The sequence below is a fragment of the Odontesthes bonariensis genome, chromosome 22 (genome assembly GCF_027942865.1).
Source record: "Odontesthes bonariensis isolate fOdoBon6 chromosome 22, fOdoBon6.hap1, whole genome shotgun sequence".
Classification (NCBI taxonomy): Eukaryota; Metazoa; Chordata; class Actinopteri; order Atheriniformes; family Atherinopsidae; genus Odontesthes; species Odontesthes bonariensis.
In genome coordinates this window covers 20398676-20412757 of record NC_134527.1, presented here as the reverse complement: position 1 = coordinate 20412757, position 14082 = coordinate 20398676, and the positions used below count along the sequence as shown (strand labels likewise).

At 38.2% G+C, this 14082-nt stretch overlaps 2 protein-coding genes across 3 annotated transcripts in view; one reads left to right on the top strand and one right to left on the bottom strand.

Annotated features, from left to right (window-relative positions):
• LOC142373353 (uncharacterized) overlaps positions 1-14082 on the top strand; it is a 314679-nt gene that overhangs the window by 156352 nt on the left and 144245 nt on the right. The gene's annotated exons all lie outside the window — the stretch shown is intronic.
• The window catches only part of fibcd1b (fibrinogen C domain containing 1b), a 115935-nt gene that overhangs the window by 56620 nt on the left and 45233 nt on the right, over positions 1-14082 (bottom strand). For both annotated transcript variants that reach the window (XM_075455373.1, XM_075455374.1), the window contains 2 exons: positions 9836-9995; positions 1683-1819 (listed from right to left, as the gene is read on the bottom strand). In XM_075455373.1, the coding sequence (XP_075311488.1) occupies positions 1683-1819; positions 9836-9995 (297 nt within the window). The remainder of the gene's footprint in view (positions 1-1682; positions 1820-9835; positions 9996-14082) is intronic.

The window sequence follows — 14082 nt, the reverse complement described above, 5'->3', positions numbered from 1 at the left end:
TGTCACTCTGACAGTCCTGCTTTATTTGATGATACAAGGGTATGACCTTGCCTATCTCAAACAGTTAGTGACAGATTTAAAAGCACACACATTAATGTAAACACAACTCACTGTTGTTGTAAAGCTCGGCAGTGTATAGAATATAGAGATATTTTTGTTTGCAATATTTTAAGTTCTAATGGTTTGAAATGATGGAAACTGCACGCGATGATGTTTACAATTTTTTTTTTCTCAGCGGAAAAATTGACGTTCATAACATTTTCAGAGACTTTGCATCAATATGCTGTTAGCAAGACAGCATAACAGCCACAACTTAGAACTAAATGCTATGAATGCATTCAGTCCCTCAAAGCGCATGTTTCCAGCTGCTTGCATCATTTTGCGTCACACAAACAGATCACTTGAATAAAAAATGTTTTTCTACAGATTCCAAATCAGCTCCTGTAGGCTTTTCTAAACGGCATCACAACCAGTGATGGAAAAAAAACAACAAAAAAAGTTCTCTATTAAGAACTGCTCTGCTTTCCCTGAGCACAGCTGCGGTACGCTTCAGAACAAAGAGAATGAAAAAAGAAAAAAAAGAAGAAAGCAAGGCCCTGACCAGTGAGATTGTGTTTTTGCAGGGTAAGATACATTTAAACTACACTTCCAAATATAACTTCAAAGAGTCGCGTGTCGGTATTTGTTCACCTCACCGTCTCCGCCAAAAGACACACAACTTTCAGTATTTAGTCCCACTTATAGGGTGATGTTTATTTAAGTCAGACCAGACAGCAGGCAGATGTTGTTTTTCGAGGCAAGAAAAAAAAGCCAACAACATGAAAAACATGCTCGGAGAAGCCCTAAATGTCTCCTCTCTATGTTTTCATTTTAGGAATACAAAACTCTCTTAAAACATCACCTCACAAAGACGGAAAAGAAGGAATTACAAAACCCCAAAACACAAGCAGGTGAGGAATTTGTATTGGAAACTGTTTCTTTTTGTGAGTTTGAGGCACAATGATGAATTGGTTTACACTTATTTTGAAAAGAAAAAACAAAACAAAAAACAAAACAGAAAAACCCTCTGGATTTACTTAGATGTGCTGGCTGTGCATGCTGTCTCTCATAAGCTACAATATACGAATATCTGGAGAGACATTTCAACTTGAGCATACAATTTAGATTACAGCCAGATTTGAGTCTGCATATTTGATACAATGGCACCATTTCATTTGCCTGCTGTGAAGAACAGCATCACGATTCATTCCAAATATCTTGCTCTGTCTCTTATTACTCTTTCAATGGCTTTCTTCATTCTGCTCCTCTTTTCATTTTTTCTTTCTGCACTATACATGTTGCTATTTTTCAAATGGCTTAATATCTCTTCACTCTTCAGCGATAAAACTAAGTCAGTACAATTGTATTTCTAGCAAGTCATCGGACAAATGGGATGACTCTTACTTAAATGGAAGTAATGTTGGAGGTAGATGGGAAATTTAATATAAAAAAGTGGATTCGTAATAATAGACAGGGTGAATAGGCTTGTAGCTCTCCGCCGTTTTCCTGTCTTTATCTTGATTGTGGCCCTGGAATAAATGTAGCATTTGAGAGAGTGTTTTTACTTTGGGGAGAAGCAACTAAAGCTCGAAAGCTCTGTGTTTGTCCACTGTAATACACGTGTGTGCTTTCCTCTGACTCACTGTCCAGCCACCTCCGTCGGTGGTCATGTCGCAGTAGACCTGGAAGCCTGTGGGGTGGTGAACGGGAAACACGGAGTAGATGCCATCTTCTCTTTGACCATTGGCATACAGATCGCTGCAGTCTCGGGGGCGTGAGCCTTGAGAGAAGTGGAAGGAGGGAACATTGAATAGATCAGGTCCAATATGGATTTGAAGGGGTCAAAGAGCACTCTGGGCTCTGTTTACCGTCGGATACTGGTGAAGCACAACAATACAGAAAACATGAAGGATCAGTTTGCGTGTTGTTGCAAATTGTTTATGTCATACCATACCATAACATTCATGTCATGTCAACCTGAAGGTGTTAGCTTACACAATTGATCTATTCAAAAACAAATGAGAAGCTAGAGAATATCTGTCTTTTAAAAGAAAGACAAAATTAGATTGAGAAATAAAGGGTTTAAAAAGGTTCAAATTTGGTTAATATGAGGACAGAGCAGCACAAAAGTAGGGCAATGATGACAAAGGAACAAGGAGATCCATGAATTTAAGTGGCAGATGACAGAAAAACAGACTAAAGGAAGGAAGAATGTATAGGATGCTCAGAATTCAAGAAGACATTAAAAAAAGAGAAGATGTGACAGTGACAGACAGAGCTTGTGTGCAAGAGCAGAGCAGAACAGTGGCACCCTTGTCTGTGGCTAAAAAACCCATCTTTCCCAAGGAAGCAAGAAAGGATCTCTGTGATGAAGACGGCGTTATAGATTATGCATGCAGCCTTCGCAGGGTCAAACCCTTGAATTTAAAACAGCTTGGAGAGTTCTTAAAAAGGCCATACAAGAACTTTTTTTCTATAGTCCCTACACGGTATGAAATGTTTGCCCCCCCATGATGCTTTTCTGTTTCTCAATGTTATCCTCAGCTAATAATTTCCACCTCTCGTCATTGTCACACATAAATGCGAACAACTCCCATTTCTCCCTTTCAACACAGAAACTGAAGCTGTCCGAGTTCAACGGGACAAAACATCGAAACAGACTGCCATCATTATTTAAGAATTTGGAGTTTTACAACAGTGACTTTTCAGTTTAATGATCCCTTACAGTAAAGATATTCTCCCAAGGACCCCCTTTATTGATCGTAGTGATAATGCAGGTTCACTTTTGCTTCGCTTGCTTCGCTTGCTTCACAATGACAGCACAGCTCAAAAGAATTTAATTGCAGAAGTAACAAGGAGGGTGATTTTTAAATTATCTAGAAAGAAAGCTGCACTGCCTTACTTGCTCAAGCTCAGGGTAGGAGGCTGAGCTATAAAAATGTATACTAGCTTAGTTTATGGAAATAAAGCTTAAAACTTAGGGATTTAAATAGTGACAATGCTGAGCTGCAGAAACAAGAATGATTCATTACATCTGCTCCACCAGGTCTTATATGCACATTTTCATTGGTGCAGCCTTTTGAGACAATTAACTGCTCTTGTGTTCTTGCACCACACAGAGAATCACTGTAGATGCAAAAGAACATCTACCAAAAAGAAAAAGAAATTTAAAAAGATATATATTATTAAGATATAAATTAAAAATATATATAAATTAAAATTTAAATTAAAAAAGTTGCAGTATATTAACATTAGAAGAGTATTTAGATTCTTGTTTCCTGCTGTGTATCAATGTCTTCTGTGGCCAAAAACAACCAAAATTAGTAATCATTTTCTCAGGTTGTCAAGAAATTTGCACAAACCCTTTTTATATCATAGATCAGGTTTATTACCGAATAGCAATGATGTTTTCGAAGATCTCTACACTGGTATTGCATAATCTTGACACTTTTTACATTTCAAGGCTTCCCTGCAGATAAAGAAGGATAAGGCCAGTGATGGTTCCGGTTATCTAATTTTAACAAATTATATTAAGAAAATATTCGATGTGTTTTTCTGACATTTTCTAGGTCCTCATGATATCTATTTTATAAAATAAAAAGCTCAAAAGAGCTGGTAGCTTTTAATGTGACTCAGAAAAGGAGCAAAACCTTTCACTTTCAGTGCATTTGCTGATGACTACTCTCAGCTGTAGATGTGGACCAATAATGACTACATCTCAAAAGAGTACCACTGTAACCATGAAGTATGTCCTGCATCTGATGTTTTATTTCTTGCTTTGTCTTTCTCTTAATGCAGAACTCTTAAAAGCAAATAATATATATGGTAGAAATAATGACAGAATAAACTAAACCTTTCTTGTAAGCCGTTCTCTGCAAAGACTGAACTTTGGATTGGAATACGGGAGAGTCACTGTGCCACATTACTGCAAAGTAAGGCAGTCCACAAAGCAAAAAGTGGGACTCCTACGGTGGTTTCATTCAACTCAGAAACCCTGCTGTAGCTGTAGCAGAGACAGGCTTCAGTGCTGTCAGGTTTGGATTCATATACCTTTGAAAATATAATATTTTCTTTCGAGAATCGAAAGCAAACAAAAAAGAAATGAATTCTTCAAAAGTTCACAGGCACAGTGGGAGAGAAAGCCAGTCAAAGATATTGATGGGTGTGTCTATAGGCGGTAAGAAAGTACCTCACACTTTGGCGTACGAATGCTTCTATCTATCTAAAATTAAAAGTGCGAGCTAGTATATTTTGTGTTGGGTATACAAGAAGCAAACAAGAATTTACTGTTTATCTAGTAAGCACGAGAAGGTAGAGAAGACGTTCAGAAGTTCACTTAGTTAAGTTTTTTTTAGGCAATTACTCCAATTACGGGTTAAAATGTCAAGACTCTGCTTCACAAAAACACTGAGCTGGTGCCAGTTGCCGGACTGTGGATTGGCCTGAAAGAAGCTCTTAGCAGCAACACTTGTGGAAACCTGCAGAGTGCTGCATTTTAAGATCTTGGTAGACTTTACACAGAGCACACAGTTTATGCATGCGCATTCCATTTAATGAATTTTAAATGCACTGGTTTACTCTCGTGATCTATTTGTGCAATTATGGTGACCACAGGTGCAGCCACGTGCAGCTTGGAAAAGAGGTTGAACACTCTATTAGTAAGAGGATCACAGAATCAGCAGATGGAGTCAGGGCAAGCTTCAGTAATGACCAGTCACATGTGCGACCCTCTTCCCCTTCAAAAGCAGCAAAAGATCAAATTACGGCGAGGAGGCTGAGGTCTACAATAAACATAAACATCACGCAAAATAACAGACACAACTTAACCAGAGATAAAAGACAAAAAAAAAAAAGCCAACTGAAACCATGATGCCTGCCACCTATGTACAGTGGGGTTTTATTCATCTATTTTGTCTGTTTGTTTTTCTTGTTAATAACATTTTGCTGTTGTGTGCACCAAAATTTCCTGAGCTGCACACCTTTTTTCTTCAACGCCCCACATTCTGTATCGAAGTACGGGTCAGGTCAAGTCATACATAGACGAGGCGAGTCCACAATTATTTCGGTGGCAGTTGCAGGTAATGAATTGGTTTGTGCTGAGCTTTGGGGTCACAGATTCAGGTTTGCTGAATCTAACATAACTGGAATCTAAATCTGTAAAACAAGCTTACAACTGTAAATCTTCACCACAGTTTCACAGGTTTGCCTTTCCGTTACCCTTCTCTTTGCCATGCTGTGTGCAGAGTAGTATTTTTTGCTTTTGCTGTTCACAGACACATACAGGTGAAATCCAAAGCACTTAACCTGGTGACATAAACAACAACAAAAAAAAGCCAAAAAACTTCAGCCTTTGGAACTTTGAGTTTTAATTAGAAACTCTCCAATGACATGAGATTAAAATTATTCCTACAAACTGATGGGTTAGTCATTATACCTTTACTGTTAAACTTCGGTAAGTAACTGACGAAATAAATAACATGATGCAGTTTTACATCCTGTCTCATCAGTGGGAAGATTTAAGTAATTATAAGTTGCTGCTTTGCCATCCTTGCAAATCACACACATTCTGAAATCAGCAATAAGGAAACACATATCATTGCTTGCTGCAGAGTGATGGCTAAAGGTGTCTCCAATAAATTGTGAGGCGAGCATCTAACATCCTGCTGGTCGTCGTAAGCTGCCCACTCATCAACTGCTGTAGTAGTAGGGAGATGCCTTTGCTCAACAGTTCACCCTCCTATGAGTTTAGCTTACAGGGGAAACACTCCCTTGGCCACAGTAAAATTGTGTATTGATTAAAAAAACAATGAGTGATACAGGTTTGACAACCACATAACAGCTCTCTTTACAACCTAAAAGAGGCTCAAATATGGATTAAGTTTTTTTTATTTTATGATCAGTAGGACTGCACCAGGAAATTACCAATTAGGCACGGCTACTAAAAATAGGACTATGACTGTAGAAAGTGGCATAAGAGGCTTTGCCACGGCAGGGGAGCAGATATTCATGTGCAAAGTTGCTTTTAAAAAGGCTCTGGATATATGATGCTCTGTCCGTGGTGCTGAACCCTTGAGCTGGTAGATCATTTAGTCTGACAGTTTTCTTCTCACATTTAGGTTGCTTTAAGAAATCCATGGCTAAAACATGTCACTGTCAAGCACTCTGTGACTCTTTAGATGAAGCAAGCCAGAATTTCAAGTGGCAATAAATTATAAATCAAATATAAGTGGAAGGTTCCTTGGGGTCTTAGTGCTATTCTAATTGCAAAAGGGTCATAACATTCAATTCTTTTTGCTTTAAGCTATTATTGCCTACTCCCTTGAATGTAAAGGGAGTAAAACTGATGTTTATTTTAAAGACATTTTAGAATACTAGTCCTTCAAAATATGAGTCAGATATGTTTCTATATTCTATATTTTTTCTGTCATAGACATTGTGTTTATTTCCATCCAAAGACTCTTGTCTGTTGTTTTGTTTCTTCTGCAAAAGCTTACGCTTTCTGAACTTTGAGATCACCGGTATTCTCTTTCATTAGTTTCACAATGAAGAGTAAATTCAAGCCATAAAGCAAATCGTAGTAATTGCAGTAAAATATTAATATTTAGCTTGACGTCATTTGACTGAAATTGTCTTTGTAGGAATAATGAAAACAGAATCAGCCTTACAGCCATCCTCCAGCTACCACAACAGAGCTGTTGTAAACAACACTAGAATCCTGTCGTAGAGGTTTATTTCACTGCGTTACAGAATTATGTATTACCATGGTAAGACATAAACAAAATAGCACAACAAATATACAATGAAATGCCATGAAAAACTTTAAGCCTGCAATGAGAGCTTTTTCAGATTAGTGATGCAACTTTATATTCAGTGAACGGAACTGTGCATTGAATGAACTGAGATTTCCTTTGCACACGAGAATAAGATTGTTTTTGCCTCCGCTGCTGTTACCATTAACGGAGAGTCACGAGACAACAAATTAAAAGTAAGCTTGAAGAAATGATTTCATAATAATGACAACAAACTTGGTAAGATCTAAAGAATAGTTTTCACATCATCTGGTTTATAATTTATTGCCAGTTGAAATTCTGCTTTGTTTCCAGAAACTGTGTACTGATTGCTTCAGAAAATCTGATTAAGGCACGATAATTCTCAGCTGGATCATGAGGCATGCACTGTGTGGAACTAATTAGAGTCCCGGTGGTGCACTTTCTCAGCAAAACGGACAGAGCTAGCAACCCAATGAAAATAGTTTTTACTTTTCTTTTGAACAACAGGGAATAGTAATAACACTATTTGATTCATTATTTCCACTGGAAAGCAAATTTGTGTTAATACTGCTTTAAAAATTTACTGAATCCACCTCTTAGTATAAATAAGACTGTGTATTGATCATAGGTGGCATAAATATAGGAATGTAATTACAAATGCCTGGCATCCCCCCATAAAAAGGCAAAGGAAGACTCTGGATTTGGTTGAACATGACCAGGAGCACTTCTAGAAATATAGAAAAATCAACAGGTATCAGATAATTTCTCAATTGTGCATTAGTTGGTGTGATGCTACATATTCCTGAGCTTTGTAATACCTTTACTCAGATATGCAACACCGAAAGTCCTTGCATTTGCGTTTACAGATTTATGAAACATTGACCACATTTTCAAGTTGTGCCTCTAACACAAAATCTGTCACTCTTCTCCCCTGTTATTGCAAGCAGAATCCTGCCCACGAGGGGCCTTCATTCTGCGCTCCTTGGCTACCTATAAAGGCAAATGTTAGAGTGGACTGCCACTGGGTATACTATGCATGGTTAAAAGCCTTCCAATGGGATGAGGCCTTAGGCGCTTCTCTGCCCGCCCAGTGGATATGCTAGTCATCTCTCGTGTACGGTAAAAAATTCTAGATCGCTACCAAGGCCACTGAATAACGTGCATGGAATGTAGCCCATAGAAACATATCAAATCAAATCAAATCAAATTTATTTGTATAGCACATTTCATGTACAAACAGTTCAAAGTGCTTTACATAAAATAAAAGCATTGCAGCAGGGAGTGCAAGAAGCATTAAAAATACATAAAATAATATAAAGAGAAACAAATAAAATCATTTAAATGAATTTAAAATCAGGCAACAGTCTAGATAAGTTAAAAGATATTTCATGCATAGACACATGAGAAAAGAAATGTTTTTAACCTGGATTTAAAAATGTCTACATTTGGTGAAAGTTTAATCTCCAGTGGCAGTTTGTTCCACTTATTTGCAGCATAACAGCTAAATGCTGCTTCTCCATGTTTAGTCTGGACTCTGGACTGGACCAGCTGACCTGAGTCCTTGGATCTAAGTGCTCTGCTGGGTTTATATTCTCTGAACATATCACAGATGTATTTTGGGCCTAAACCATTCTGGGATTTGTAAACCATCAGCAGGCTTTTAAAATCTATTCTGTGACTGACTGGAAGCCAGTGTAAAGATTTTAAAACTGGTGTGATGTGTTCAGTTCTCTTAGTCCGGGTTAAAACTCTAGCAGCAGCGTTCTGGATGAGCTGCAGATGTTTAATGCTCTTTTTGGGAAGTCCAGTTAAAAGAGCGTTACAGTAATCGAGTCTACTGGAGATGAATGCATGGATGAGTTTCTCCTGGTCTTTTTGGGAGAGGAAACCTTTAATTCTGTTGATGTTTCTGAGATGGTAAAAAGCTGCCTTGGTGACAGCTTTGATGTGGCTGCTGAAAGTCAGATCTGAGTCTATCAACACTCCGAGGTTACGAACTTGGTCAGTCATTGTAAGGTCCCGAGTCTCAAGATATTTACCAACGCTGACCCTCTTCTCTTTGCTACCAAACAGAATGATCTCAGTTTTGTCTTCATTTAATTGTAGAAAATTATCTCTCATCCAGGTGTTTACTTCCTCCAGACACTGACACAGTACGTCTGCTGGGCTGCAGTCGTCCGGTGACAGAGACACATAAAGTTGTGTATCGTCTGCATAACTGTGATAATTGATGTTAAAATTCTGCAATATCTGACCCAAAGGGAGCATATACAAGTTAAACAGAAGAGGTCCAAGAATTGACCCCTGGGGGACTCCACAAGTCATGGCCACTCGCTCAGATTCATAGCTGCCAATTGTAACAAAATAACTCCGGCCTTCTAAGTAGGACCTGAACCAGTTAAGGACCGCTCCAGAAAGTCCAACCCAGTTTTCCAGCCTGTGCAACAGGATTCTGTGATCTACAGTATCAAACGCAGCACTGAGGTCCAACAGAACCAGGACTGAAACATTACCAGAATCAGTATTCAACCTAATGTCGTTTAACACTTTGACCAGAGCTGTTTCAGTGCTGTGATGACGTCTGAAGCCTGATTGAAACTTATCAAGACTTCCACTTTCATTCAGAAAGTCGTTGAGCTGGTTAAATACAACTTTCTCAATAATCTTGGATATAAAAGAGAGATTAGAGACAGGTCTGTAGTTGTTCATCATAGAGGCATCTAGAGTTCTCTTCTTTAGGAGTGGCATACAGATATCGCCTGAAGAGGCTGCATTGAATGAAAATGGGGTGAGATTGATGACAGACAGATCACATGGGAATATAAATTCACAGAATAGTGGAACTGGAATGAGGATCAAGACATGGAGCAGAATAGATAGGCAAAAGGTAAAATTATAGGTATTGTATGATGCATAAATTACATAAACAGAGACAGGGACAACAGAATGTCTGAAAAGTTGACACAGAAAGAATCCAATCCTGCCTGACAGTTACATAAAGACCAAACACATCTAATTTATCTTACCATTGGAGCAGCCCTTCAAACGAGCCCCGCGGACTGGTGCCCTTTGTAAGTCAGCCTTGACGCGTGCCTTCAGACCCACGTTCTCCTTCTGCATGGCATTGAGAGCATCACTAACCGAGTTCACCACTTTCACCATGTTAATCTGACTGTCTGACAGTAGCTGCAACACACACAAAGTTGGAGAGAAGAACACGTATCCACAGTTAACACTCGATGATCAAATAACTCCATTAAATAAATAAATAAATTCCATTTGCAGCACTTTTCCTGCAACTATTTTACAAAGTGGGCCAGTGTTTTTAGTACCTCAAAGACAGTCAGTGTGTTCTGTTTATTTCTCTGCATTATGCACATTACATGTCAGACATAGACAATAAAACTGAGTTGTGATTCTTTGGAAACTCAATTCTTAGGAGTTTTATTATATTAAAGCAATTTCTGACTCTCTTAAAGGTTTGAGAATTGATCCCGCTACAACTACATATCTCCCCATGAAATCAAACTTGATGTTTCAGTGTTTTAATGTGATGTGTTTTGCACTGTAGATCATCCACACACAGTATCTGACCCAGCAATAAAAAATGCTTTGTGGGTGTTCTTAATGGTATTTTAGAGTCTGTAATTTCCTGTGAAAAGAAATGTTCTTGACACATGCTGTTGTTGGGGGCTTTCTCTTATTTGAGTCCAATAACATAACACAATGCTCTCTGGAATTAAGAATTTCAGCACAGCTGATGTGAAATGGTGGTTGGTGGCTGCTCATGCCAGTGGAACTGACCAATCCAATCAGACTGGGGTCCAGAGAGGTTCCAGACTGCCTACATTCTGTTTTTAAAGGAAACACATAAATTTGCAGAAGAAAACGGCTTCGTCCAATTTTTACATGCGCTTATACTCTGATGTTATGAATTATGTTATTAGCACTCTTCCAGGCAGCTGTTATTGCCAATGGTTCCTGCACTGGATTCACAGTTTCACAGATCTAATGCAGTTTACATTGCATGTAACTTATTCATCTATGGCACGGTGAAGTTGTTTAATTGAAAAGAGTGGTCCAAACCATTTTGAAAAGGTATAGAAATATTACACATAAAGTTGCTCAATACAATACTTCCAATAGGCTTTGTAGGTGTATCATACACACGCTACTTTTGTACTTTACCTATTTTCAGCTTTCTGAAAGTTTTCAGTTTCCCCCTGATCATGACATGGAAGGCCTCCATAATTCCCTTTCTGAGGATGGATGCTCTATGTGACAATTTCCAATATTTGGTCAATTTCTGCAGTGAATGACATCACTTCATCTATTTTTCAGTGTTCGTGTTTTTTGTTTTTGACTCAGTGATGCTTTACAGCGCCCAACTCAAACATCAACGACACTTTTCTAACTGCATGACCATGTAATAAGAATGATCAATAAAAAAGAGAAACATTTTGTTTGCCCAAAATGAAAACCAAAACCATAACGAGGGTAGAAAATGTAATAATTAATTAATGGTTGGTTTTTTATCTGATAAATAGCATTTACATAAATGCTAAATTTGTAGGTAACGGACTAAAGTATAGTACACACAACCATTGGTAGAATATAGTACTTTTAGATGCACACAGGTGCAGAGACTGCTTCTAGCAGCAATGACACACAGCACCCCATTCCATAATGCACTCTTGTGAATGTAGTGAAACACAAAGAGCCCTGTGGGAAGGCTGTTGATGAATGTGTGTGCTAGGACTAGCAAAGAGCAGGGTAACCTCTCTGATCTGCCATGCTCCCCTCCTGCAGCTCTTTATGTGCCGTTCATTACAGAAAGGTCATTTTCACATTTTTGCCCTAGTTGGCCAGCATATATACACAACCAGCTGTTGTTCTCCACATATACTGTATACACACCCTATACTTTTGCAGGAATGAAAAAAACTGATTTGCTGTTTCTCACACTTACATATACACACAGTTCCCCTTCAATCCTCCCCTTTCAGCACCCTTTTCTCTTTCTCACTAACATGCAAACATGCCCCCACACGGAAACCTGCAGTGTTGAAAGTCGCTGTAAGGGGCCTAGAGTCTTCTAAGCTTCTAAGAAAGTATGTCTGTGCAGCGTTATCAGGTGTTAAAACTGCATTAGACAAAAACCCCAGTGGCCATTCCCTGGCCTCAATATCTATGCAATGCATCACAAAGGCACAGCAAGCTATGCTGAAATAATATTACACTGGAGCTGCAAGTTAAACCCACATACAGACACAAACAGTGCACTTTTGTGTATATGCCTCCATGCATGTTGACAGAAATCCACACGCATATTCAAAAATACATTACAGAAATGATTCCACTCTCCTTGGCAACTATTCTAGAATCATGAAACTTTTTCGGGGTATGTCTGGAGGTGTAGCGTATATTTAAAAAAAAAAGAAAAAGTTTCTAGTGTTGTTATTTGCCAGCAAGGATTGACTTTATGTTTCTGTGCCTGTTTTCAAAGCAGAGGATTGTCTGCAGCCTTAATGCTTAGGTTTGACAGACGCTTCAATTAGAATCATGATTTAATTAGATCTCATTAGGCAGCCTTAGCATTGGCTTACAAAATCAGTTACACCTCAGCACTTAACATGATGAGCCCTGTTTTTTTTTTACCTTGAAGGCCAATTTGGGTGCTTTACACATCTGTAGCAGGGGCAATAAAGGAGTTTATTCAAAATGATCATTTACTCTTGCATTCAAAATCAAGTTCTTTGCTTGTTCAAGTGTGTAAATAAAGTTCATTTTTACATTTTTTTTCACAACTTCAGTCACAATCTGCTTAATATGACAAACTCACCTCAAAAATATTGGCTGTCCAGATCTAACCTAGAACCCTCCTGTTGTGAGGCGGCAGTGCTAAGCAGTGCATCAACATGGTGCCCCTTGCACTATAACTGCATGATGAGTATTAATTCAGCTGTGCTTAAAATGACTATCAATAAGTTTTTGCTGTATTAGAGTGGTGCACAAATGTTAGGTCAACCTCTGCCTTGCTTACTCTATCCATTTGATTAAACAGTCAGAGATCCTGGACATGGAGGCCTATGAAGCAAAGAAACAATGAATAAAAGATTACCCTCGATGACGAACGTAACCTTCATACATAATGAGACTGTTTTTCATCGAAAATCTGATTCATATCACACAGAGTACGTCTGATCTTTGCACAGGATTGGATTTTATCCACGTGTAATTCAATGTTGGGGAAGAGTGCAGGGACTATAGTCTTGCTATAAAACTGTTATCAATTAAATAAAGTTAAGGAATGGCCTTTGACTGTCCAGCTTGAGCAAAAATCTCTGTAATTTTGTCCAAGCAATTCTTGTCCCAATGTTGGCATATAAGCGCATAATTGGGGTATTTGATGATACAGAACTTTAATTACATCCTCTAATGGTTTAAGTTCTGCTAATTAATTTGACTCTGAATCAGGAGGAATGTTTCTGTCAGAGGAATATGACTTATGGTTGTTGCTATTTTTTTATGCAGATAAAAATAATTCATTTTTTACCATTTTTTTACCAATTTTGTTTGTGTTCTAATAAAAAATGTTTGGACCCTGAAATACTGAGATTATTTATTCCTTTGAAAAAATGAGCTGTATCTCTGAAGTCACCCATCTAGGTTTACACATTTTATGTTGACTTTTATAATTACCCAGCTTTCACTGAGGTTTTGAAGTTGTTTGTACTATCCCTGGCTAAAACCCAGCAACAACTGCGATTTTCCTTTCTCAAAAACACAAAGAACTTATGTCGACTAGAATGAATGCATTGAAGCAATACGGTTTTGTACGGCAGCCGTAGTTTGCCCCTAGATCCTTAGCAGAGGTTGCGGGGGTCACTTGTCTAAAACATTATTATTCCACGGGCACATAATTCTGTTTAAACTGTGACCTGCAGTTCAAGGAAATCAGTTAGTCATGCTCCTCCTTGCGGCCTTTGCCTCCTTTTAGTTTTTTCTTTTTTCTTTTTTGCTGTCAGACTTTGGGAATCAGCAAACATCAAGAGACTAGAACGTGTGAATTCACTTCAATTGCTAAGAGTAGTTCTAACAATCCCCCCCTTTTTTTTTTACTACTTAAGTGTTGCATCCACGAGCTCTAATTAGGGCCAGATTAAAAAATAAAAAAACTATGTTTAGGTCTGTTAAAAGAATTCCTTCCAGTATAAGGCTGGAAATTATTACCAAGTGATGGAGACAGAAACCTATGAGCAAATGACAGTTA